General features: G+C 38.3%; 1 protein-coding gene and 1 long non-coding RNA gene across 3 annotated transcripts in view; one reads left to right on the plus strand and one right to left on the minus strand.

The window, feature by feature from the left end:
• On the minus strand, positions 1-23,295 carry LOC146484648 (putative ammonium transporter 1). Of its 2 annotated transcripts, none has more exons than XM_085104744.1 (10): positions 22,999-23,295; positions 11,870-11,959; positions 11,274-11,504; positions 10,535-10,632; positions 9,372-9,506; positions 8,331-8,460; positions 6,402-6,502; positions 4,844-4,982; positions 3,510-3,731; positions 1-1,849 (listed from the first exon to the last, which is right to left on the minus strand). In XM_085104744.1, exons 1-10 carry the CDS (start codon positions 23,111-23,113, stop codon positions 1,614-1,616), a joined length of 1,497 nt encoding a protein of 498 aa, XP_084960870.1. In that variant the 5' UTR covers positions 23,114-23,295; the 3' UTR covers positions 1-1,613. The 2 variants fall into 2 exon arrangements, with proteins under 2 accessions (XP_084960870.1, XP_084960871.1); XM_085104745.1 differs by lacking the exon at positions 22,999-23,295 and adding an exon at positions 17,624-17,848.
• Positions 17,966-26,141, plus strand: part of LOC146484649 (uncharacterized) — a 17,034-nt gene continuing 8,858 nt past the window's right edge. Inside the window, exon 1 of the long non-coding RNA XR_014863610.1 lies at positions 17,966-18,121. This is a non-coding gene — a long non-coding RNA (uncharacterized LOC146484649). The remainder of the gene's footprint in view (positions 18,122-26,141) is intronic.

The raw sequence follows: 26,141 nt of genomic DNA on the forward strand, positions 1-26,141 counted from the left end.
TTATGGAAACTTTTGTGATTGTTTTTATTTAAAATCACATAAAAATTACAAGGACAAGGACTGGGCTTAACGTTCCTTCATGTTAAACTCCCGCTGTTGTCTCCGCTTCTGGCCAATGGCCCCGGTCAAACCGACATTCTGTTAATTTTCCCGGCCCTTAAATAATATTAAACTAAACTACGATACACTCAATTCAGTTAAGATAATACATGATACATCAAAGCAGTTTCGGGGTATATACACACTTAAAATAGATAAAAGCATTTGATTTGTTAGCTATTAGAGTAACTTTTTTTTGTCAAATGAAAAAAGGGTAGTAATTTGCAAGTGGACAGTCATCGTCAGAGTACTGGTACATACTTCACCCTTTTCAGCGCTAGGGCCCCAATCTTTTGCATTATAGTTTCCTGGCAAACAAGATATGATAGGCCCAAGAGAGTCTATGATATATTCTAACTCCAAGGCACGTTATCGAATTAACTGGGTTAAAGTTGTTACAGCCAAGGCGTTGCGTTAAAAAGTTGTTACAATTCGCGTTAAAGAAATTGTTACATTTTGCGTCAAAAGTTGTTAAAATTCGGGTTATAAGCTACATTTTGCGTCAAAAGTTGTTACATTTCGCGTTAATGTCACATTTTGTGTTAGTTGTTACAGTTTGCGGCGTAACAATTACAAAAGCAAATCTGAGAAGAACAAGAAATGATATTAAACAAACGTGAATTGTCATTAATTAATTAATGAAATCATTAACAGGAGAAGGACAAACAAAACTCCAGAAGTATTCATTTACGATAGCGTTATTTACATTGCGTTATTTTGATAGAATGTTTCCTGTAACATTTAAGGACGGTGGCTACTAAATAATAATTAAGCAGTAATATCTCTAAAAGTGCCAAAATATAAAGCAAAATATGGGATTTTTTCCTAAATTGAAGCTTAATTATCTCTGAAATCGCATGGTTACCCCCAGTTTTCTTTCGAGATACCAAGAGCACTTGCTGAGTTCTGCCTTCTCCGCATAGTTTTAAACCGCGCAAAAATATTCCTGTATTAGCATGCACCACCCACAGGAAACCCGAGTATCTCGAGATGCGCAGAACGTATGCGCAGTAACAATAGTAGGCACCGTCCTTAATGACTTTTTTAAACTCATGAACGAATTACATACATGTAGTCATAATTCAAGTTCCGAATTTAAAAACCGGAAAGAATATTATCCCTCAGATAAAAAGAAAAAGATAAAAACATTTGGAACAATCTTCCAACAGAAATCTTCCAAACAAAAACTCAAGATCCCCATGTGCGATCAAAAGAGAATATCTCCAAACTTAATCAATGCATATGAACATTGCTCGACCCCCAATGTTCCCCGAGGCGAACATTGACGGTCTCCGGGGGAAACAAAACTTACTATCTCCCGTGGGGCGAGTCATTTTAAAGTGCTTATTGTACTTATAAGACACTTGCAATATAACGTATGTAATATTCTAAGGGTAAATAAAGAATGAAATAAAATATAATAAATAGCAAATTAAAAACTCAAAGGCTAATTGGGTTTAAGCTTATGTGCCTTGACTCTCTCTCTCTCTCTGACTGTGGCCGTCGTGAATAACTCAGAAGGCTGTGTCTGCGTCTGGATTTTCCACCACAACAAGTGCAGGGTTGCTCGTTCCTTTTTCTACGGGAACTACCTGAGATTGCTTGCCGTTCTGCATCGGGGCGAGGTTGAGGTGAGAACTGGAATTGTGTACGAAAGGGATCTTGGGAGCTGATGGCGATTCTGAGCCCCAGCCGTCTCCATAACTGTCCAGCGGGTACGCGGGCTCACCGTGTTTGGGAATGTCGAGGCCTGGGAAAAATTAAATGCAAAAATAGTGCATAGAAATATGTTTTCAGCCAGTAAGAACACGCATTATACAGAGTACCTTACGAGAACATTTGCCATTGTATAGTCTGTTTGTTTTATGTAACAAAAATTAAACAAAAGGAGAACATTTGAGTGAAATACTTAAAACGTAGTCTCCTTCGTTCCCAGATAATTTTGTGCCCTGTTAAAGACATATTTGTGTAGGTTAAACTCAGATTAAGCAACAGCACAAGAAATATAAACCGAGACAATTTTCCAGGAGAAAAGAACAGCTGTAAACGGCACTGATGAAATCTGTACGATAACGAAACCGAGAGACTGATAAGATGACACGGAGATAGGCTACCCCATGCTGTCAGTAGCAGCATTAATTGTGTTCTCATTAATTAAAGAATAACTTAGTTTGGGGTAAAAAAAAAAAAAGGCTCAAAAATTGTGAAATTGCGTTTTAAAAAGGGGCAAAGTTTACAGCAGTATTTGTGGTTTATTTTTTAGTAAAATCCAGCGTGTGAGTTGAAACATTTGAGCAGTTTCGTGTTTGAAATTGTAGGCACTTAGCTTGCATTAAAAATAATTAATGCCTGCTCGCTACGGGTGCTCCAAAAATAACTTTAAAGACTTAAAAAGTTATGGAGTAGGACATGTATGGGGATCGCTCTCTTCGCTTCATACTTTCATACTCTCTCGGCTGTTTCCTTGGCTGAGCAGGTCGGCAACCGCCGACAAATTTTATATCATGTCGTCACGTCTTGATCAACTAAAGAATTCATTTTCTCGATTTGGCGCACGGCTATGGAATTCTTTCCCGGATAATATTAGAAAGTCTGACAGCAGAAAATTATTCAAAAAACAAATACATGAAATACTAATCAACCTTTTAAAAAAAGAAAATTCTCACTTTACACCTTCTTCAATTCTTGAAATAATGAAAAGCTTGTAAATTTGTAACAATCCTATGATTTCTATCCGCTCGCGAATCCTTTTTGTTTTGTATATTCACTTATTTGTTTTCTACTTATTTAACTTTTATTTTAGTTGCTGCTATCAATTTGTAAACACCAAATTTATTTGCATTTAGTTTAGTATAGACATACCTACCCGCCTCGACTAGCTTTAGCTATTTGCGGGTAGGTATGGTAATGGTAATGGTAATGCATTTATATACCGCATTTTCTATTCATATATATTCAAATGCGGTTTACATCAGCATATGTCCATTAGCGACCTCATCCTACCCACCCAACCCATGAAATCATGAAACGGCACAAAGACCAGACCAGCACACCGGGAACTCCATGCCCTCTTTGCGATTAGTGTCTGGGGTCTTTAACGTCCCACAGGGTTATGAACATTGAAGTGTTGTGAGACGGGGCCTACGGTTTATCGTCCTTATCCGAGAAGACTAGAAAGTCTAACCATTTGCAGATGTCATTACAAAGGCAGCACTTTCTCCTCAGTTATTTAAAGACCCTGAGTGTTGGTCCGGATGTAACTCTCTGCTTTATTAAAGTGTTGTTGTTGTTGTTATTGTTGAGCAAGAGACTATAGATAGGCCAGATTAGGTTATTTTACACGGTTCGAACACCTGCTTGGCGTTGAAATTACCCATAATATATAATAGTCAGAATTCGCCAGATCTCACCTTTCAATTCAATTTCCTCGCTGACACGGAGCTGCTTAGTCAAATGCAAAATAATAAACAACAGGAACGCCAGAGCTGCCGACCATGCCATGATAACGATGACTCCCAGAAGGTTCCACCCGAATGCACGGAATGACAGCAAGCTTCCGCTATACAGGATTCCTGTTTCCTTGTTGAAGATGGGTACAGACAGCACTCCCCAAATTCCACCGCCAAGGTGCACTGTCAAAACAGCATATAGAATATTATCACGAGTAATATCACCCAGAGAAAATTCCACTCGGATCGTGGACGAGAATTGACAAGAAGCTCAACCCATACATGAAGCCGGCAGTCAAGCAATCGAGCCCCAGGACACATTCGTGGGAGACCAGTGCCTTTATTACTGCATCATCCCTTTTCCTTATTTCCAATATCTTTTTTTATTTTTAACGAACCTCTTGAATGCAGGAGACCACACGACACGTATGTACGCACAAGCAAACTGTTCTGAATACTTTTCGTTGCCGGATCTCTTGTAGTACAATATACGTACCAGACGTCAGTTTACTTCTTAAATATTCAGTTTCTAGTACAGTATTTATTTAGTATTCACTGTGTGCTTTGTGTTTATTTATATGTCCTTATCAATATTAGTTTAATGTATATGTATATTATAGTTTAAGTGCATTATTGTGCTCAGGGCTCCCATTGATAACAGACAGCTTTTTGCATCTGAAGGGGCTACCCTGAGCGTTATAAATCAATAAAGGTTCTTCTTCTTATATGTGTGTACCGACCTAAACTAGTACGTATTATTACTTTTGTAAAACTGGCTACCTGCCTCCTTTAACTCTATAGTTATTCAAGGTAGCCAGCCCCTTCTCCATTTTTTAAGCAATTAATTATCCGAATGGGGGAAATAAGGCTCGTTGTTGTTGGTGGTGTACGTTTAAATAAACCAAACTGATTGCACTGCTTACACTAGTCGTACTAGTAGTGCAAGTAGTCTTGTTCAGGGGCAGAGCTTGTTCAGGGCCAGAGCTACTCTGGCGTTCACTGCTTGCAACTCTGAGCCTGAAGAAGACTAGTTGTACTAGTTGAAATATTGGCCCAAATAAATAAGCCCTTTGCCGTAGTGTCAACCCTTCAATCCGTTTTGTTGTATTTGTTGTACTCTATCTCGAGGCTTCGCTTCATAGGGTTCCTGGCCCCTAAATTTACATCACACCCAAGGTGACTTTTCTTGATATTTTAATAACTTCTCCCCAGTACTTTTACAAGAAAGAATATGGGGACAAGACAGGAGAATTTGTTTTTTGATATAATAGGGGTTAAAGGGATAGTTTCCTTACCAGCCACAGCATCGAGTGGATCATCGACTCTGAAGTACAGTACAAGAGTACTCCAGGCAACATAAGCCATTCCTGCGATAACCCCGATGATGAAAGCAGCGTAAGGATGGATAGCGTTACAACCTGCGCACAGTGCCACCTGAAAACAGTAAGCCAAACATGTTACGCTTTAGCATTCACTGGCCGAAGACTTCGTCGATATCTATAGTATGTAAGGGCCATTCAACTATCAGTCTAGTTACTGTGTCGTTCCTTTTATCTTAGCTTGTTTGAGGTCTTTTTGAAGGGGGCTATTTGTGGATGTTAGCACATTTTTATTTATTTGACGCTTGTATTGAAAATTTAACGCGCAGAAAATGAAAGGGTTCAGAAGGCATCTCTCATGCCTCACCCAATTTTACGATTTGCTGTTGGCTTTCTTACTTAACATCCTAGCTTGTCATATTTCGTACTTTAAACGACATTTTTGTCTCTTTAAAATAAAGGGAATTAATTTTCCTGTATTAAGAAACACTAGTGTGATGTTTCGCAAAACTCTAGTTCTTTGTCGTTGAGGGCGATTTAGACTTTCCAAGAAAATCGTGACCTCCAGCAACAGACTAACCTCAACTTTGAAATCAGAGTAATATTTGACGAGATTATTCTCGAACATAATTTTCATTTAGTAGCAAACGTTTTTCTCAGGCTATAGACACCTTGGTTACAGAGTAATGTCACCATCTCATTGCAGTTTGAGCTGTCGTGAGAAATAATGGGCCCGCCATGAAATCCGCCATGCTGAGAGCAAGTTGTGCATTGGAACATCCAAAACAAAGCGACTTCACCAGTCAAACTTGAATTTTTTTGTTATCGGGAGGTCTTAAGGTTCGACTTCCGATAGGAACACTCGGATTTTTTTTCCGAGTATGCCTGTGTCATTTACTGATTAAATACATCATTCTCACTTGAATTTCCTTTGTTTTGGATGTTCCAGTGCGTAGCTTGCTCTTCATCATGGTGGATTTTGTACCATGTGACCGTTAGCTGCAAAGGGCCAATTGCAGCCGAATAACCTATAACGTTGTTTGAGGCAAAAGCATCAAACCTGCCTTCGTACTTGAGGGGTTCATCGGCTAGTTGCCGAGAGCAAAATGGATTTCGCCTTTTTCCCTCTGTCCTTTTCCTTGGTGGTTTTGGCTCCTTTTTTGGCTCCTTTATCGTTGGAAAAGTTTACTATCTTTAGGTAAAGTTGCTGCCCTGCATTGCGACTTTTGTCAAAAAAGCAATTTGTAAGCAGAAAAAAATTCATCCGATTTTGCCAAAAAAAGTTATTGCATTATTGCTTTTCTAGGCATAAATATCATTAGATTTTACCCATTTTGGGAAGTTTTCCGCGCATTTTATCTCTGTACAAAAGTTGTAAAAAAAGATGAGGTTGTACAATGTAAATGGTATAACTTATTAAGGTTACTGAAAGCTACTGAAAACCCGTCTAAATTGGCAAATATTTGTTATTATGGTTGAAAAGCTGGCCGTTTTTAAATTACTTTCAATCATCTACTTTTACGTTTTTCCTCACCATTCCAGTAAGTCCTCCGTTGATGGTAAAAAGCAGACTCCAGTACTTCTCTGCGTAACCTAAACGCTTAATGATCATGGCAGTTATGGCACCAGCGGCTCCTGACATACAATAATAATCCATATCAATACAAACTGACAAACAATAACAAGCCGTATGCAACATAACTGAACACTGGACATTTTTCCCTTAATAAAAATTGAATATCCCATTAAGTCTACCAATACTAAAGAAACAAACATTTTCAACGCATATATAGCGGTTTCCAATTGAGTGCCGTAAAAGCCAATCGCAACAGATGTAAACAACACAATGAGCCAATCAGAATTCGTAGCAAATACATGTAACTAGCTCCAAACGCTGGAAAACGCGTGCGGCGAAAACACGATTGGTTTTGGTTTGGATTCCCATTGGTTGAGAAAGTGGCGCGTTTTGTTAACCAATCACAGAGCGCAGTAATGCAAAACCAAAGCAACCGCGAAATTACTTTTGACACTCAATTGAAAACCGCTGTAACACAATGTTAACATAATTCGTCAGTAACGATACTTAAAATTGTGTATCATACGTGAAGGAATTGCGTTTCCTTCTGCTAGTCTTATGAAGATATTGAAGTGTAACCCTCGCTAAACAAAGGCGATTTATTTACGTAAGAAAAAAATCGCCTTGTTTAACAAGGTTACCACCCAAACACACTCGGAGGCTGCGCGTAAACTAAGAAATTATAGTCTTTTATACTTCTTGTTCCTTATCTTATATCTCATCAATAAGTCCATTTTCAATGAAGCAATTATTAAATTTAACCATAATCAATAAATTGCATCGCTGGATGCAGTTATTAATCTATTACATCGTAAATTATAAGCAATTAACTTTAAATGTCCATTATTCTAACTACGTTTATTTAAGAAGGGGTTTAAAAAAAGCGGTATAATATTAGCCGAGTTCAAAGTGGTCAACCCTATATTTTAAGCGTCGTCTTCGGCAGGAAAACCCGTGTAGAAGACAACAACCAGTAGCTTCTCAGATTCAGCTGGCTATAATTATGAGAAGGTTTATCAAAAAGCCCTTGAATGCTGTAAAGCTAGATTTAAGTTAGATCTCGTTTAACCGATCAGCTCATGATCAAACTGTTTTGGTCCGACTAACCATGAATGTGAACTTGCTACAGTTAGATTTTACAAAGACAAACTTTGCACCATGCATTCTTACCTTGCGTGCAAGAAAGAATGTTTAGTCACTAGTTCAATCTTGTAGCTATTCATTGAAATTCGTTTATTTTTCCTGTTAACGATGTTTATACTATGCACCGACCATCGTGAGGGCTAATGAAACTCTGTAACGAGAATACATAGACTTTTTCATCCGCAGTAGGCTTGTAGTCAGGGTTAATAAACACTTCAATGATGGAAAAGTTGATTGACGCCAGCTAAAAGTTAGGAACCGCTAGTTTACTATTATTTTCTTGTTTTTTTTTTACTAGTCAATATATCATTTTACTTAATGTAAGAGTCCCTATTTAGTTGTTTTAAGTTGGTCACAGCCTAGTTCCTAGGCCACTCTCTGTCTTTCCTCTTGGTCAATCCGTTTCGGGTCACGTGGTTGGGTTACGTCACCGAGACGAATTGATCGTGAAAACCTGGAAGAAAGCCGTAAAGGGACCAGGCAAACTTGAACACTTAGTTCTTTGTTTAATTTTACCGTTTAAAATTGACAGTTGGGTACGTAAGTAAGTAAGTAAGTTACAATTAGCGTGTAATGTCCTTTGTTAACTGTTGCAGTTTCAAAAGCGACATTTGTACAGTACACCGAGTGAACCTTAAAATGAACTACCGATAGTTGCTTTGCTAAATACAAATAGCGTAGGGTCGTTTGTTCTTAGCACTGGTCTAAAGGACAAGCCTCCAAATACAGTAAATGCTGGCTCACCTCCCAGGATCGTGTTCACAATAGCCAGGGCTACAACATCTGCGTCTCCTGGGCTGGCGATGGCTGCCTGGGAACCTCCATTGAACGCCAAGAAGCCAAAAAACAGGATGAATCCTCCTAAAGCTGCTTTCTATAAAAAGAAGAATAAAACAACTACTAAGTTGATCGCGAAGGTTACAGTATACAACGCGTGATCTACTGCCGCTTAATCCTGTTTTTCTTTTGTGTTCTAGCATGTAGTTACTCCGTGCTTACGCGTATAGTACGTGCACACGCACTATATATACGCCTAATGCCATAAATTATCGTCCACATTACTGGAAAACTAACATTTAACAACTTACAATCCTCCACCAAGGACCTAAGGTTTGGAATTCTCTACCTCGTGACTTGAATTCATCCCTCAGCTGTTCTAGTTTTAAGATTTCACTAGAAAAATTTCTCATTGACTGAGCACTGAATTGACCTCGCCCATCCTCTGATTTGCTATATCTTTTCCATCTACTGAGTGGATCGTATGAGGAAGCCCAAGACTTATAAGCTTTTAGTTTCTATTCGGCTTCCTTGCCACTTTCCTCATATTTTTTCTCGTTATTAGTTTTAATGTATCTTTTTGTAATATTTGTGTGGCAAAAAAATAAAAAAATTAAAAAATAAAAAATAAAAAAAGAAATAAAGAGATAAATAAATTGATTTAACTTAGCCCTAAAACTGTTTTCCAAGCTGACTGGACGAACAATATGCAAAAGGTATTTCTCCCTTACTTTCAATGCAGGCGCCCCTGGAAACAAGAAAACTCTTCACTTTGTTTTATTCCTCGATATTTCAATAACCCTTTTAGCCCTAAAAGTGATCAGCATCAAATTTCTCCTCATAATATTAATGTCAATACTTATTCAACATGAGGTTATGAGAATTAAGGATATGGTCTCCCAATTTTCTTGATATTTTAAGCTTCTCTCCATTGCTTTTGTAAGGAAAGTATGGTGACAAGACAGGAGAATTTGTTCTTTAATATTAGGGGTAAAAGGGTTACCTTACCGGTACAGTGTGGCCTGACATCAACCGAGGACTTCCGTCTTCACCGAATCTTCCGATTCTTGCGCCAACAATAGCTGCTCCAACAAGAGCCACTGTACCACCAACCGCGTGTACAACACCGCTACCAGCAAAATCCTATATAAACATTTCAACAGAGTCATTAGCGACAGAACACAGAATTTCTAAGATTTTCAAGCACTGAAAATAAACCATGGAGAATGCTTAAGGGAGAAGCAATATTCACGATAGCTAGTGACTCCTAGTTTCAAGAACTTGTTCCTTGGCGTCGTTATTGTTAGAAACTATAGCTGTAAAATTCAGTAATAGCATCTCTTGCGTTTAATCCCAATGTAAACGAAATCTTTGGGCTCCGAACTTGGTTTAAGATGAGGTTGTAGGTCTGATTCGAAAATGCCCTAATGCTTAGATGAACTAACCACAGGAGACATGTTAGTCAATTGGCAGTTGAAACCAATACTACCAGCTACGACTTGTTCTCATACTACCATACCCCACACACGTTTTCCCACCCTTCAGATGCCATTCTGAATACATTAAATTGCTGTTAGTTCGTAGTGGCTGATTGCGGTTTTGTGTCGTAAATCCAAAACCAAAGTAATTAGTTTGGCCGATCGAAACAGATGGAAACAGAGTGCAATGAAACAGTCTGAATTCAAATCAAATACATGTAACCGACGGAATCCATCAGTTGTTTCCACCAGTGCTCATTTCCAAAGGTGGCTCATCACAGGACACTGAGATTATTTGAAAACAACCCGGCAAATACCCTACGGTGGGGACAAGCGAACACTCCAAATGTCCACGGTACAGCTATAAAAAAAACCCCAATAAGTTGGGTCTCCAGGAAACTTTCTTTCATTCTAGTGAAAGCTAATTCGAGCCAAACTAAGCCTCCAATAAGTCTTATTTCTATGTATTGCTCCAGTGATAGTTCTTTCTGAGGATACAAAGCCGCGATTTATTTGCGTGTGTTCTTCTCATTGGCTGAGAAATTGGCGCGAGTTTTGTTAAACCAATCACAAAGCACAGCAAAGCAAAACTAAAGCAAGTGTGAGTTACCTTCGGCAATGGATTGAAAATCGAAAATCAACAAAAGTCAATTTAAGATAACTCTATTGGAGTCTATGTTACCGATTACTAACCTGGTATGTTACTGCTCCACCATCATCGTACTCCACTCCTTTGTACAACCAGCCGTTTCCGTCCCAGGCCCAGTGGGTGACGATTGGGTAGACGAATCCTTGAAAAGAAAATACCGGCTCAAATTTAGGTCAGGTCAGTTAGTCAGGTTGTTCAAAAATTGATTAACGCCGGCTATTACACGATTTAAAGTTAACTGAGGTTGTCTTAGCTATATAACTTATTATAGGAAATTAACGCTCCTGTAAATTAAGGTATTGGAAATAAACGCGACTTAAATGAACGCGAATTGCAGGAAAATTAATTCCTAATAAAGGAAATTAACGCGAAAGAGGTGCTAAAATTTCAAAATGAGGGAAATTAACGCGATTGACACAAAGAAACAGAATTTGTTGAGACTACAGGAACAAATTTCTTTTTAACACTGAGTGTAAAGATCCTAAATGCAAACAATGTTCGTGGAATTGTTCCTAAACGTTGGGGTTAAGCCACAGAATCTGACCATTTCGAGCGTTCTTTACAGTGACACCTTGATAAAACAGTGCTTTTTCCTTTCTGAAGTGTTCGAGAATTTGGTGCAAAAATAGGGGAAATTAAGGTCGTGGAACTTTGTGCGCCACTTAATTTAAGACTCGGAAATTAACGTTAACAAAAATGAACGCGACTTAAATTAACGCGAAGTTTTAAAATTCGCGTTAATTTCATAAAGCGTTAATTTCCTATAATAAGGTATATACTTACCAGTTAAAAACACAGAGTAAATAAAATACGCCTTGAACTCGGTCCTCTCTGCCATAGCACCGCTGACAATTGTTGCCGCAGTGGCGGCAAACACGAAATGGAAAAACCAGTGAGAGTATTTGTCGGCTGGCAAATCTGCCAGAGCGAAATACTTGTGTCCGATAAAGCCATTGCTTTCTGCTCCAAAGGCGAACGCGTAACCAAACAGCCAATAGGCAAACGCTCCGAGAACTGCGGAAATAAAGTAGTAATTTATTGGCTGAGAGCTGGCCTTTTTTCTAGGTTTTTTTTAAATACTAGTGTTTTTTTTTTTTTTTAAGAAAAAAGGGTATTATAACTGTTTCATTTTTCTTTCTGTAAGGTTCTGAAGAGAAAGACAGACAGACAAACAGACAGACAGACAGAGACAGACAAACAGACAGAGACAGAGACAGACACAGAAATACAGGGAAAGAGAGAAAGAGAAAGACAGACAGACAGAAAGTACCGTTGTAAAGATTTTTCTAGCTTTGAATTCTTTCACTTGTTTACATGTATATCGTTATGCTGGATCAAATTAAGAGACACTCATTTGATATCAAGGTTCATATACTTACAGACGTCCAACACGTTTTTGATGAGGATGTTTGTTGTATTCTTGGATCTCACTGAGCCGGCCTCAAGAAAAGCAAACCCCGTTTGCATAACTGCAAGAGAATGCCGAAAAGCTTAAGTACGTCGACTTTTATCTCTAGGAAATAAATGAAATAGTAGGTTCCAGATATTCAAAGCAGGATTATGCTAACGCACATCGATCTATGACTTGAACTTATTTTGAGTTCATTTGTAAATTGTGTTGTCCGAAGTTTTGAGTTTGACGTCGTTCAATGAAAACCAAACACTAAAAATTGTCTTTTGACAAGAACTTTGGTTAACTTTTTATTCTTGGTTAGCCTTAATCACTTTCAAACAACCGGGCCAGTTCATGAAATGTGGCCGCGCAACTTAATGGGTGCGTGGATGAAACAGATGAGCTTTTACCATATACATGTAAACTCCTTTAAGGTGTTGAGACGCGAGCAATCTTCGCACTTGAAAATCTATTTTGTAGCTCAATTCAACGTTTGCATGCTTCATTTAAAGCACGCGCTGCGTTACGAAAGACCCGTTTAATTATCAACGTTAATCTAGTCCGTGGGTAGAGAATAACGAGCGCGATCTAACGTGGGCGTCAGGGCTGCACGCGTACCCCGCATCATTACACTCAGTTGCGCGTGATAAAACATGTGCCGGTAGTCAGGGAACCCACTGAAACATTTCAACCTTCGAAATAATCATTACACTCGTAAAATACTCAAATAGCCTGGAAAAACCCACCAAACGATTGCCGTTTTGAGTCGCAAAGATGACAGAAAAGAAGCAAACTTAAGTTTATTTTGAACTTGAATGTTAATTCCCCTCGCGATATTTCGCGATACTACGAACCTTTTGGTATCCGCAATCCTTTTCTTGAAACTATTTCGAAACCAAAAATGGTTATGCAGTTTGTGTGGGGGGATTCTGGTGCCGACAGCAACGCGTAGTTTGGCGTAAGTGATCCGGTTTATTAATCAGTGTTCGTGCTCTATCCACATCCTAAACTGTAAAATCTTTCGAACTAATTGATCATGCACTCTCTGATGAAGTCAAGAAGATTCAATTTGATATTTAACTTTTGCAAATCTTTGTATGTGTTATATAGCTTTTGCCGGATTCTCTGTCTTTTCTATTGAATTTTTCTTTTATCAAGATCTTACTACTGACTGTTTTCAATGATATTTTAGATGCAAACAGTGTCAATTAAGTTTAGAAAGACGCAGTCTTCTATTTTTAAGTGCTTCCTGTTTTTCCTTCAGATCGAGGCTTCTGACGCAGGAATCAGGCCTTATTGGCAAGACATCTCCCTAACTGACCTCCCTGTTCTGGGGCTCGTTTCTCGAAAGTCCCGGTAAATAACTTACCGGGCCCGATAAGTGTCTTTGGTGATAAATGTTTCTTAACAGAAGTCAATTTTTGTTAGCTTTGAATACTAAATTTTAAAATCTTATAATTCGATGAAAGCATTAGCCATGTACCATGTCTGTATTCACTGTGTAATCGGCGAAAAGGCATTTACAAATATACTTATCGGGCCCGGTAAGTTAACGGGACTTTCAAGAAACAGGCCCTAGTACATTCCATATATCACAAATCTTTATCACGTGGAAAGTCACTTGATCAAACGTTCCGCATGATCGTTACATAACCATAACACGCGAACGAGCACATGGATGAAAAAAAAAACAGTCACATGTACTGACATTTTGCTTTACCCTGAGTATCACGATATTGGATTAAAGGGGAAAAAACAAACCTCTTTAATGGTATTGATGTAAAAGCTTAAGTGTTTTTCGTCTGCTTTCTGTAATGTCAGGAGCTTATGGGCTCCTGGTAGTGTCAAATCAACCGTGGAAGGTAAAGAGCCGTTAAGTGTTATTTTCCGGCCGTATTTCGAAAGCAGTCAAGTGGGCCGGGATGATCATGAGTAATGGCCCCCACGGAAAGATGTTTCTCTACTTAACCACATTTAAAAATGATGAAGACGCCTCTTATCGGAGCAGATTACCGAGTTCAGTAATCTTTTCGACCTTTGTGATTACGACCAAAATATTTCAATGCGAGAAACGAGACTAACGCGATGCCACCTGCCAGGGCGAAGTAACAACAAACTAAAATGGCGATTGATAGCTCCAGGCTACTCAGTAATGAACATAGGTAGCCGGGTATTACGTAACATCGAAAAATATAAGGGTTTGAACAAGAAAGCTGCAAGCTCTAGTATCGTGGATTTATGCGGAAAAAAACTGCCATAAAAGCGTCAAGGATTATAACATGTCCATTAAGCGTTATTTTAACGAGTTTCCGTTCACTTTCTAAATCACGAATGTTTGCTAAGTCGAGCAATATCACGGCTACAGACAATAGAAGAAGTTATGAGGGCGAGTGTTTGATGAATACAGAAAGCTCCTGGTCCTTGACCTCTATGCTGCGAATGGCCGGAGAAGTTGCAAAACTACGTAAAAAAATAAATGTTCCATTAAACTGAAACGCTTCTTTGTCTCAAACAATTCTTTGTCTCAATCGTTCGATGTGAACTGGCCAACTCGATGAAGCCTGTTGCCTTGGCAACTCGCGTGAAATCAATGTCAAACTGACACCTTTTGTAATGAAGATTTGTTATAAACATTTCGTGTTGTCCATTCCAAGAATATCTCTTCGCAAAGTCGCAATGATACTTGACCGCATATTTTCACTATAATGAGTAAACCTGATGCAAATATGACTTGGGAAACGTAGGTATGCAATCCGCAAAACGCGTTGAAGTTTGTTTCACTTTTGATGGCATCCAACGTGTGAAATGAAAGAAACGGTTAAGGCAAAGAAATAAGCGATTTTTCAAGGAGGATACAATGGGTTTCTGTTCAATTGCTGGGTATAGAAAGACACCGTCGAGTCAAACGATATAAATGTATAAATGGATAGTTAAGTTCTTAAAAACAATTGAATACATGACGAAAGCTGTATTAAAAAATTCCTCTTTGATATTAGCTTGCTTTATTTTAAGAACATAAGGTTAGTGAGTAAGTGCTGAATCATATAATAACCCCAGGCAGTCCCGAAAAGTTTTAAATAAACACAATATTAAACCAAAGAAAAAAATTTGAATAATTTGATAATTATAAGGATTGTAATGTGTCGTTCAGCACTGTTGCATCAGAACCAGTCAGCGCTTTGCATACATCAGCAAATGGTTGGAAAACAAAACAAGATATCCAATAGTTACGGTGGAAATTAATAGGGAAAAACTTGGGGTTAATCATGAAACTACACACTTGTAAATAACCCTGACTCGCTCGATAAAAAAGCACGAAATCTCCAAGAAATAAATAGAGTTCTAAAAAAATATAGTTTTCGAAAAAATCATTTCTCTGTCAACGGGGGACGTCGCATTTCCAACTGGGAATACAAGATTTTTAGAAGGTTCTCGAAATGAATCTTCACACAAGAAAACCAGGCACTCCATAAATACAAGGGGAAGTATATGTTTCGTAAACGTAGTATCACATTCTCTGATTCCTTTAAAGAATACGGTAGTAGTTCGTAGAAACATTTGAGAAGGGAGTGAATGAACATTTTACATAGTTTAGTAAACTGGAAATTTTCTTCCACAGTCAAAGCAATCCCAGGTTTTAGCTTTCACAAAACTTATGGGAAACCTTTTTCTTGAAAACAAATTGCAATTTTGATACCCAAATACTCAATATTTTAATTTTCTTACTTTGCCCGTGAAGAAAAGCACATCGAGTCTTTATGCCTTATGGTGAAGGACCCGTTATAAGTTAAGTACATTTATGTTACAAAATTTTGATCAGAAGTGCCGTTTGTGTGAAAAAAGGCGAAGTTTCGTTAGTAAAGTCGTGAAATCTAACGTGTAAAATTTCCTAAACTGAACAATTAGTTCAAGTTGCATTTCTTAACGAAAAGTAAAGCCAGCTCAGACAGTTACAATTTAGCTGTATACAGGCTCTGACATCAAAGTCTCCTTATTCTCCAAAAATCCAAAGATCGTTGAAGCATCTGATCATATTTAGCTGTTTATGTATATTGTAAGGGGGTAACGCAAACTAATTTAGAATTATAATAATTATACTTTACGCAATAAGCGCAGAATGACTATGAATTTTTAGAGTAGGCATGTTGGCGTTGTAAACCGTAAAATGCAACTATGTTAAATTTTTTCTCGAATTGCATTGCTCGCCAGGTTCTCGTTATACAACTATAACACGCGTATGCCGGAGCACCTTTACGAAAAAAAATTAACACGCACTGAAGTTTTAGTTAACGACACTGAGTATCACCATTTTGGTCTTATAAATATTGAAGGAAAAAAAAAAAAAACAAACCTCTTTAATAGTATATTCATGTAAAAGCTAAGTGTTTCCTACATGTCAAGTCAACTGACGTGGACGTAATATGTGTTTCCAGCCTTGCTTGTTATGGGTCACATAAGAAGAGCCCTTCCCAGAACAGAAAACCCCTGTACAAGATTAACGAAGAATTGTTACGCTACACGCGATCAACGCAGAATAACGATGGATTTTAAGAGTAGGCATGTTGGCGTTGTAAACCGTTTCATGCAACTATGTGCTGGCATGGTTTTGCATCCGATTCGTAAACACCCATACTCTTTGAATTGAGACTTTGTAAAATAAAATAAAATAACTGAAATAAAATAATAGTAACAATTCAAAAAAATTGTTTGACTGGCTTTAAAATGGGTGCAGTTTCCTTCCGTTTATTCCATGTACGTAGATATTAGCGCGATATGCCTAATGTCAGCGCCAAAGGAACACCATCAATTTTTTTTTATATTTTTACCCTCCCTTTTTTTTTATGTAGCTATGTGTTATGCCCTCTTATTTACCTCGCACTTTAGACCTTGGTAACTATAAACACATGGTTGCTACGAAGTAAAAAAGAAAACATAGCAACCTGGTGTGGCAAAGACTAAAAAAATTAAAGGAAAACTCGGACAAACAAACTGGAATTGAGCAGGTCGAAGTTAGGGATCAGAGAAGAGATGTCAAAACAAGTTTGATGAACTTAAAAAAAAAGAAACGAATTAATAAACCGTTTCTGTGACTTACGAAGTAGTCTTAACTTAGCATAAGTGAAAGAGGCCGGGCAGAGTTATGGAAGACGAAAAAGATGATCCGGCTGACGGAAGCAAAAATGTGAATTAGCTGCATTTAAAAGATGGCAATCGGCTGCATGTTTTGACGCATGTTTTTGTGTTTTGATCTCGTGTATTTTGTGAGATGATCTTAAAAAGCATCTTAAGTATGCAAACAAAAAAGATAAATAAATCTTATTGTTATATTCTATTCGTTAGTCGTTTGGTAATTGTCAGCAAAAAAATAAGATTGAGGTTAAATGAACAAACCCGGTTTGTAAAAATTTAAACGCCGATAGAACTTTTGGAATAGTTTCTCCGTTTTAAGAAGCGATCTAAAGTAAAGCAAAAATGGACTTTGAAACCAGTGAGGTTTACCTATAGGTGTTGAGACTAGGGGAGTTTTTGACTGCTTAGAAACCACCTAGAATAAAAAAGACAAGCGATCTAGAGAGCGACGAAAGTAACTATAAATTAAAAATACAACTACGTATAAATCAGTGCAGAATCGACAACCATCGCCGCGACAAATTGTGACAGTTCACAGCATATCAAAGCCGGCGGTTGATTTTGAAAGTTTCTAGGTCACCAAAATAATAAGACCAAAACATATACTTACAAAAAATGAGACAGCCCATGAATATTAAAAACGCCTGATCCAAGTTGCCAGAAATGACGTTAACGGTAGCTTCGAGCTTTGTAAACTGTACAGTGTTGTTGTCCATTTCAAATGTTTCGCTGTCCGTTTTCAATGGTTCGAAATTAGACGAAGATGCTTGAAGCAGAGCTGCGCACTGTTAGACGAGAAAGGTACCTGTTCCTTGACACTCGCAAACTTGAGCGCGCTTAGTCGAGTTCACGTGTTTATATTACACTCCGGTACCATTCTTTATTGTTAGCCCACGTGTTTCGAGGGTGATTACACGTCATGCAGACTCTTTTGCATATAGACTTTGACTGTAAAAAAATACAAAGCCCACAAAACACGGAAACACTAATTGAAACACGCAAAATGATTCAGTTTGTGCCTCTTGGTGGTTTCAACAGCTTCAAATTGGAATTTGGAACTCCTTTCAATGGCTGGATCCTTAACGCAGTCGATTGCCAGAGTTCAAACGTAAGTTATACAGCGTAATCTTGATAGTTGAGAAAGTTTGGAGAACTTCCCTGAAAACTCACATATTACATCACGAGACATAACATTTACGAAGTAGCGTGGGTTTCCTTCCGTAGCTCAGTGCATAATACGTTAACAGCCTACTAGATCTGATTGGGTACGATATTTTGTTAGTTTTTCGTCTTTTACGGTAAGATCCACCGCAAAAAGTAACCTAAACGAAAGACCCCCTGCCTATTGAACTCCGCTAAGGTGTTGTTAAGAAGTCCGCCCAAGGTCCCAACTGCAATACCTGTTTCACGTTGGTAAAACAAGCCGACACTTTTTGCCGCATTTGAATAAAAAGGAAGGGCCTCTCGAACTTTCTAATGTTTACGACAAACAGGCGAATGTTGTTATAGGCTAGTGATTTTCTGAAAAAGAAAACGGGCTATTTAACAATTATTCCACGAGGGCGCGTTGGATATGAAGTTATAGATAGCCAACAAGGCGCGTAGCGCCGAGTTGGCTATAATCATCTCATATCCAACAAGCGCAAGTGGAATAATTGTTTTATTAAAAACGATCAAGAAATATTGCTAGATCTTACTGAATTCGCTGTGCAAGAATAACCAGGAGACAATTTAATGGTCGCCATTTCTTGGCCATGGTATAATGGCTCATATACCTTGGCCGCTAAGCCAATCAAATCCCTCGAATTGCATTATACAGTGATTCAGTTTTTAATAATAATCTTTAAACATCACGCTGGCAAGATATACTCCGTTGTCATAAAGCCTTTTTCTGCTGGGAATATCGACACAGCTCAGTCTATCGTATCAATCCAATTCTTGTGTTACTTCTGTCACGCCTATCCGCCCTGCTTGAAATTAGCTTTCCCAGTTCATAAATCTTTGCGTTTGTCATTGCGGTAACGACTTTTTTATGAGTTGAAATCTGCCCTGTCATTTTCATTTACATCTGAATATGATCGGTCACTACTGATGAGAACAGCTTCAAGAAATATTAACTTTGTTGACGCTTTCCGTAAAATCTAGTATAAAGTTTTGAACTATTTTGTGTTTTCATTGACAGTTAAAAGTCAGCTCTTTTTAACAGGCACCTTTTTTGCCAAGCCCTCGCAAAAATAAAAAGTTGGTAGAGTACCATGATTGCTTCACATTCAGCAACTTAATTCTGCAGGAGCAACTTTGCGTAATGACCCGAGTCAATGGCAAAATTTCAATAATTCAAATCCAATCCATACACTGCCCGAAAAGAACTGGCAAATTTTCCAGTAAATTGCCGCAAACATCAAGATAAGTTATCTCAACCAAACAGATATGGAGTGCAGACTGATTCGATTCTAATATCAGTGGTTCGAGAGTGATATTGTAGTACCTTGGCACTGGTTGAACCATGATATAATTTGCGAGTTAAGTTTACTTAGCTAATCAACACAATCAGACTTTCCGCGAATGCCTTAGTTGCTTTCTAGAATTGTGTGGATATTTTGCTTAGCCCGTCGCTCGAGATACTCGCATTGTCAAAACTAATTATATGACGAGTGGTTGTCAAAATGATGTTTTTTCTCATTTTAAGTTGAATTGTTCAGAGAAATCAAATTTGCGTGGTAAAAATCTAACCGCAAGAGGGGAAGCTGTAGCTTGATTCACCGAGAAACCCCAAAACTTAGATGCCTCAACTTCGTTATTCGACTATAATTACAGTAACTGTTACAAAAAATTCCACTCCTAGATGTCGCAAAGTCATGCACTGTTAACTGCACTCGTTGTTACGTAATAATGGTATTGGACCTAATGGAAGACGCATACCTGTATTTCCTGCCTTCGAGATTCGGGTCGCTTGCTTTGATACATATTTCGCTTTTTTTTTTTTTAATTGAAAAGATACGTTTTGGGATTTGTAATGAGGATAAAGTGACTCCTGTCAGTGAGTTTATCGCTAAGGTTATGATTTTAAGCGTAAATGTGTTTGTATGTACTTAGCCTTCATATATGGGAGTGTCTGTCTTGCCCAAGAAGCTTCTCTAACTTTAGGGTTTCTTAAGTGGCACTTAAAGCCTGATAAATAAGTACAGTAAATCAGTAATTTATGCGTCGCGTTTGAGTCACGTCTGACTTAATTCAAGTCAGGCGATAACAACTGAACCTGTCCTTAGCTCGACAGTTAGGCGCCGGTCGCCTCTCGCGAAAAACCACAGCTTGTTGTTTGGGTCAGTTTTCTGGGAAAAAATTACAATTGAACCGACTCAAAAAGCAAGGCATAACCGGCCAAACTTGGCCGAAGCCCAGTTAATGAGTCTGCGAGGCCCAGATAAAACGCCCAGTCTTAATGATTAAGACTTTGATAGAGTACATTGTGTTTAGCCTAAGGGTTCAGCTAAAATCATTGCGCGCGAACGAAAGACTAATTGCTACAAATTGGCAAGTTCACATAATTGAGCTAGACTTTGCTGCCGTGGACTCGTTAGAGCCTAAACTACTCATATCAATCGAGTGAGTCGAACATGAATGAATAAATTCAGGAATAAGAGTCAAGACAAAAAAAAATTCCGTGGCCATGTTCATCTTTCCTTTATCCCCTGCGCCTTTGTAAGGAACCTCCATCACTGTGGCAAATTCCGCGTCAGACGCAAGCTGGTTACTTAAGCGTCTTGTACCTTAACTTTCTCACAGAAGGTTGTTAGTCGCTTGATAAAAAAGAACTGAGAGTGTATGTTTTCACAGCGACGCAAGTAGAGGCGCAACGCAACTTGCGAAAATCTATTCAAACTTTAAAGCAAGCGCAAAGATCAAGAAAGAGAATTAAGGAATTACTACATGTTCCTGTTGCTTGCTTGCGTTTTTCGGTGTGGTTCTTAAGGATTCTAGTGCTTGTGTTGCAAGTAAATACGTAAGAAATTCAAACTGGGACGCGAGGCTGGAGAACTGGCAGCGTGTGTCAAATAACAATAATAATAATAATAATAATAATAATAATAATAATAATAATAATAATAATAATAATAATAATAATAATAATAATAATTTATTAACGTATATTGCGCATGTACCAACATTGCTGTTTTCAGCTGCGCATTACAGTCATGTGCCGTGATACCACGGCACGTGGGATTGTATATTATCGCTTAGCAACCGCCAGTTTTTGATTGCTTTATATAGCCAGCTTTTAAATCTTTACCGGTCATTCGTTGAAGTTGCCTGATGAGTGTGGTCAGCTCCTGATCATACGAAACAGAGCTGTAGCAATAAAACGATGAATCACTTCTGAAGCCTGAACTATTTTTTCCTTATTGTATATATACAATATATATACAAATATATACACTTGAAGAAAAAATAAAACAAGCCGAAATGGCGTCTACAATGAACTGTTTGGGGGAAACAAAAACATAAATACCGAACGTAATATCAGTAAACATGGATTTCCACTGTTGCGTAAGCTTTGCGTTTGTACGGACTTATATTTAATTGACTCTCCGTACGTAGCCGCTTTTATAAAAAGTTGCGTAAAAAAGTTGATTTCTGAAGTGCTATTCGCGCTTCCTTTCGTATTTTATTGACGCACAAAAAGCCACTTAAATTTACGTCAATTCCGGCGTAATTTATGCGATGCGCTGGATATCTGCCGGAAATCGGTGTCCAAAATGCCGATATTTTGATTTGCGCGATCCGAGCAGAGAAGCAATACAATACGACGGCTTCTTCCTCAAGTTGTAAACACTTAAAACAACAGGTCCAAGTTATGAATGCGCAAGGCTAGACGTTTACAACCAGCATAGTAAAACGGTGAATTTTAACAGGCAGATATGTAGGAGATGATTATTAGCCTGGTGGTTTTGTATTGAATCGGGTCTTCCGCCCAGTGAATCGTCCTCAATCACCCACACTCTTTTTCGACCTTGGAATTCGAGGTGTTATGTAATAATGTAAATCAGCAAAAATGCCTTTTTATTGATTGGCTGGCAAAGTGACGCACGCAAGTATGCAGAAAATCAACTAACATAAGCGTCAAAACCATAGAAAAATGTGAAGCTTCCTTTTAATTAAGTCCGCGTTTTTACGTGATTAAATAGCTTCACTCCATTATGTTGCATTTAAAGTCGTGAAGGATTGCAAGAAAGCCAATAGAAATCGAGGAACCAGTGAACGAAACAAATTAAGAAAGACTGGCTGACTGCAGGCATCTTAATTAAGTTTCATTGCTTTCCTAAAATTAGGAGGGAACTAAAAAAAGTTAACAAAGTTGTATGATTATCAGGGAGAGGGAGGTTGTCATAGGCCATGTCGTAAGATGAACGATTGACAACTTAGTGATAAATAAAAGGTTAACTAAGGTGAAATAGAGCGGAGAACTGATTTAACTTAAAGCGATTACATAACTGAGAAATAAACGTGCCCAGTCCGAATAAATACTGCTGTAATCAAAGATTGGTGTACGATGTAGGTATATTGTATCTTGATAATTAATAGTTAGATGGTAAAGCAGATGTTAAGCACGAAATATTCAAGGTAAGCAAATGAGGGAAGTTAACCTTTGTCTCACGTGTTGACATTGAATCGGCTCGTTTGTTGTTCACAAATTCAAGTATTGTACTGATCAGCAAAGAAATTGAACGAAAGCATTGAGAAGAATCATCAAACTTAAAGATACAGTTCGCGTGAGTTAGGAGAAGAAAGTGTATTAGTTAAAATACAAAGGGTAACTTCAAAAAATTGCACTGAATTTATGCGTCCATGACACTGACACCAAATTATTCCGTTGCGACTAAAAGTTTCGAAAAGTATCGTCAATTCTTGGCTAAAAGTATATTTGTGTCACCAAACCTACGCTGGCTGCTAATTTAAGTTATGAGAATAGCGGGAACTACTTACAAAAAATAAGACAACCCATGAAAATTAGAAACATCTGATCCACATTTCCTTTGACAACTGCGACAGTACCGTCAAGTTTCTTCAGGTCTACGGTTAAGTTGGCGAGATCTCCCATTTTGCTCCGTCTTTTGAGTACGGTAAAAGGATACAGAGTAATCGACGCAATAAAACTTCTTCCCTGTCGCCCGTTGAAGGGTTGAATGAATCTTCAGCAGGTAGCTGTTTCTTCACACTCTCAACCGAGGGTTCTCGCAAAAGTTCGCTGTTATGTAAAACCAAGGAAACCTATTTATTGTTGGTTCACGTGATATAGGAGTGTTTGCACATCAGCCAGAAAAAAAAATGCGGACGTAAATTGTGATTTGCATACAGACTTTGACTCCTAAATACACGAGGCTCTCAAATGCACAAAAGAAAAAATATATCGGCCTGTACGTGGCTTAAACAATTTCGAATTCAATTTTTAAAAAAATTCTTTGAATGTTTGGATCAATAAATTTCTGGACGCTTGAAGTCTAGATCTTTGATTGTATGGAACTTTTTATTGTTCTTTAGAAGTCATCTTAATAATAATTCAATCATAAATCATAATATTTTTCTTCACTTTTCATTACTTTTTACTCTTTTGACAAATAATGTATTCAAAATTGACTTTTTTAACGCCTTCAATTAGTAATTTCTGTATGTATGTCCTTAACACCACCTGCCTAGATTAGCTCGCTATTTGCAAGCGGTGTTCATTGTCAGTAACTTTTGGAAAACTTAATAAACTTGAACTTGAACTTGGCCATTTAAATCTTAAAACTATTCATTGAAACGGTACGCTCTTTGGAGAAATGTAATTCAGTACATGTTTCAATTTACCGAGAAACTCTATCTCTAAAACATGACTTCAACCCAGTTTTATTCTCCGGCGATTGTAAGGGTAGAGAATTTAGGGCTAAGGGGGCCTAATTTGCCGTGGCGGTAAAAAATTTACTCGTCGTTCTCATCGAAAAGCATACGTGCTCAATAGCTTATTGTTTATGATGAGGACCGATGAATACTGCGAACATTTTCCTTCCCCAGCAGGGGTTTAGCTCAGAGGCTGTTTAGCACTGTGGGGATATGTGTACCCAGTTGGTTACGGGCAAACGTAAAAGTGATTCAAATTTATCTTGGGAATGATAGATGCGTCCAGAATAAGTTGGGAGGGATTTTGCCGGCATCTGTGCGTGATTGAGTATGCCGTATGAAGAGAGGGGACTTGATTGTTCACATCGATCAACAAACAAATGAACCGAGTGACTGAACAATAAATTAACTATGTGCAATTTAGAGTTTTGTTCAGGGATTACTTATCTAACCTTCTTTTTTGTTTCTGTTTTGTTCTTCAGTTTATTTTGTTCAAATTTTGACAATTAACTCAGTACGAAAGCGATTTAGACTCTGTCGAACGGTAACTATGCATTGCGCGCGTTTGTTATCGTTTTTGGATCGTTAATGGCGGTTTATATGCGAGACTGCCGATGACGAAAAGTAAATAACAGTCGAACATTTTTTGTAGAAAGGTCGCAGGAAGGTTAGATGCTAAGAGGAAACAATTATGGGCTTGTGGTTAGTATTTGTTTTTCGTGTCTGAAGGATTTGAACCCTGAATTTGATCCATGGTTATTGTGTAGCTGTTATTCACCGACGCGATCAAAGCCGCGGTACGGGAAAGAATAGAAACATGAAGCGCAAGACTTGCAGGGAGAAGGAAAACCAAATTGGTCTTATTACACCTGCAAGTCCGCTTGTAAAATCAAGCTAAGAGGGTGTTTGTAATTTGACTGCCTCAAGGCCAATTTTTAAGCATGTAGATGTGTAGCGCCTATGTATTGTCTCTTTGCACCTGAGATAAACGACCATTGATGTAAATTGACGGTATCAGTTACCTGTTGTTATTGTTATTGTTATTTTTACCAGTCTTCTATAAGCTGTAGAAAATTTTGTCAAAGCACCTTCTACATGTAGGGTATTCGTGGTGTTTACTTGTTGCATTGTTCTTGCATCCTTGTAAAATTCGCAGCCCTTTCGCTGCTCTTCCATTCCTAACAAGGACGATTTTATCAGGTCTCGCTCTTCACTCCCTTCTTCAGGTCTGAACCCTTTCACGCTTCATTTTGCGCTCCGTTCTTCGGATCCTGTGTCTTATCCCGATAATTCGGTGTTCTCTCACTCGCTTACGCCTGAATTGGAGGCAGAAATTGTTACGCAACTACGTTCCTGTAGCCAAGGACGGCGTCCATCTCTTCCTAGAGTACAGATCGCCTTCTGTGTCCACCAGTCTGGTTACTGTTCCAATCTTTGGCGTTTTAATTTCACTCGATAAAGTATTTCATTTTCTTTTGGCATTTCTCTCCCGAGCGTGCGGTAGCAAACTTTCAATTTATTTCCAGCGCATTTTCTTCCCGCCAAATCTTTCTGCATCTTTCCTCTTCAGTCTTTGTTGATCAGCCCAATGGCTTACCAAAGCCTTCTATTCCTTAACAGACCATATCGTATTGCTTTTTATTTTTTTGAGCCGAGAATATTGCTCTGTCGCTTCTCGAGCCATACATTTATGGTGTTCGGGAAACTGTGAAAAGGTCTAATCTACCGCACCAAAAACGATTGCGGCTAGTACATTTGCCGACAATTCTAACTCATAGAAAAGTTCTAAAAACGTCACACCCAGCATATGCAATGTTGTTAGTACAGGGACAAATTTCGCAAAAAAGATATGGCTTTCGATCTGCCTAACGTTCGCAAGGTATTGTGACTTTGTTCGAATAGTTGATGTGAAAACTGCTGACGGGACATACCGAAGGCCAATTTCACGGATTTCTCCGCTTGAATTTTGGAGCTAAAGAAGACTTTGACAAGATAACAAATTTTGTTCATTAAAATCCCTCGCAGAAAATCCGGGAGGGGGAAAATGTTGTGACTTTACCATGACTTTAAAGAAAACTTTGTAAAACTTGGTATTGAATTTATGCCTTTCAGAGCGCGCACTAACAAGATTCGTTTGATTGATAGATTTCGCTTCTGATCAGTTGCCTTGTTTAAAAGCGCTCGCGCGCATTGGCTAATTTGTAACTTTTGAAACTGATGGCGCGCTGTATTTTTTGCGCGAGAAAAAT

Source organism: Pavona decussata, unplaced genomic scaffold (assembly GCF_977016875.1).
Source record: "Pavona decussata unplaced genomic scaffold, jaPavDecu1.1 SCAFFOLD_32, whole genome shotgun sequence".
Lineage (NCBI taxonomy): Eukaryota > Metazoa > Cnidaria > Anthozoa > Scleractinia > Agariciidae > Pavona > Pavona decussata.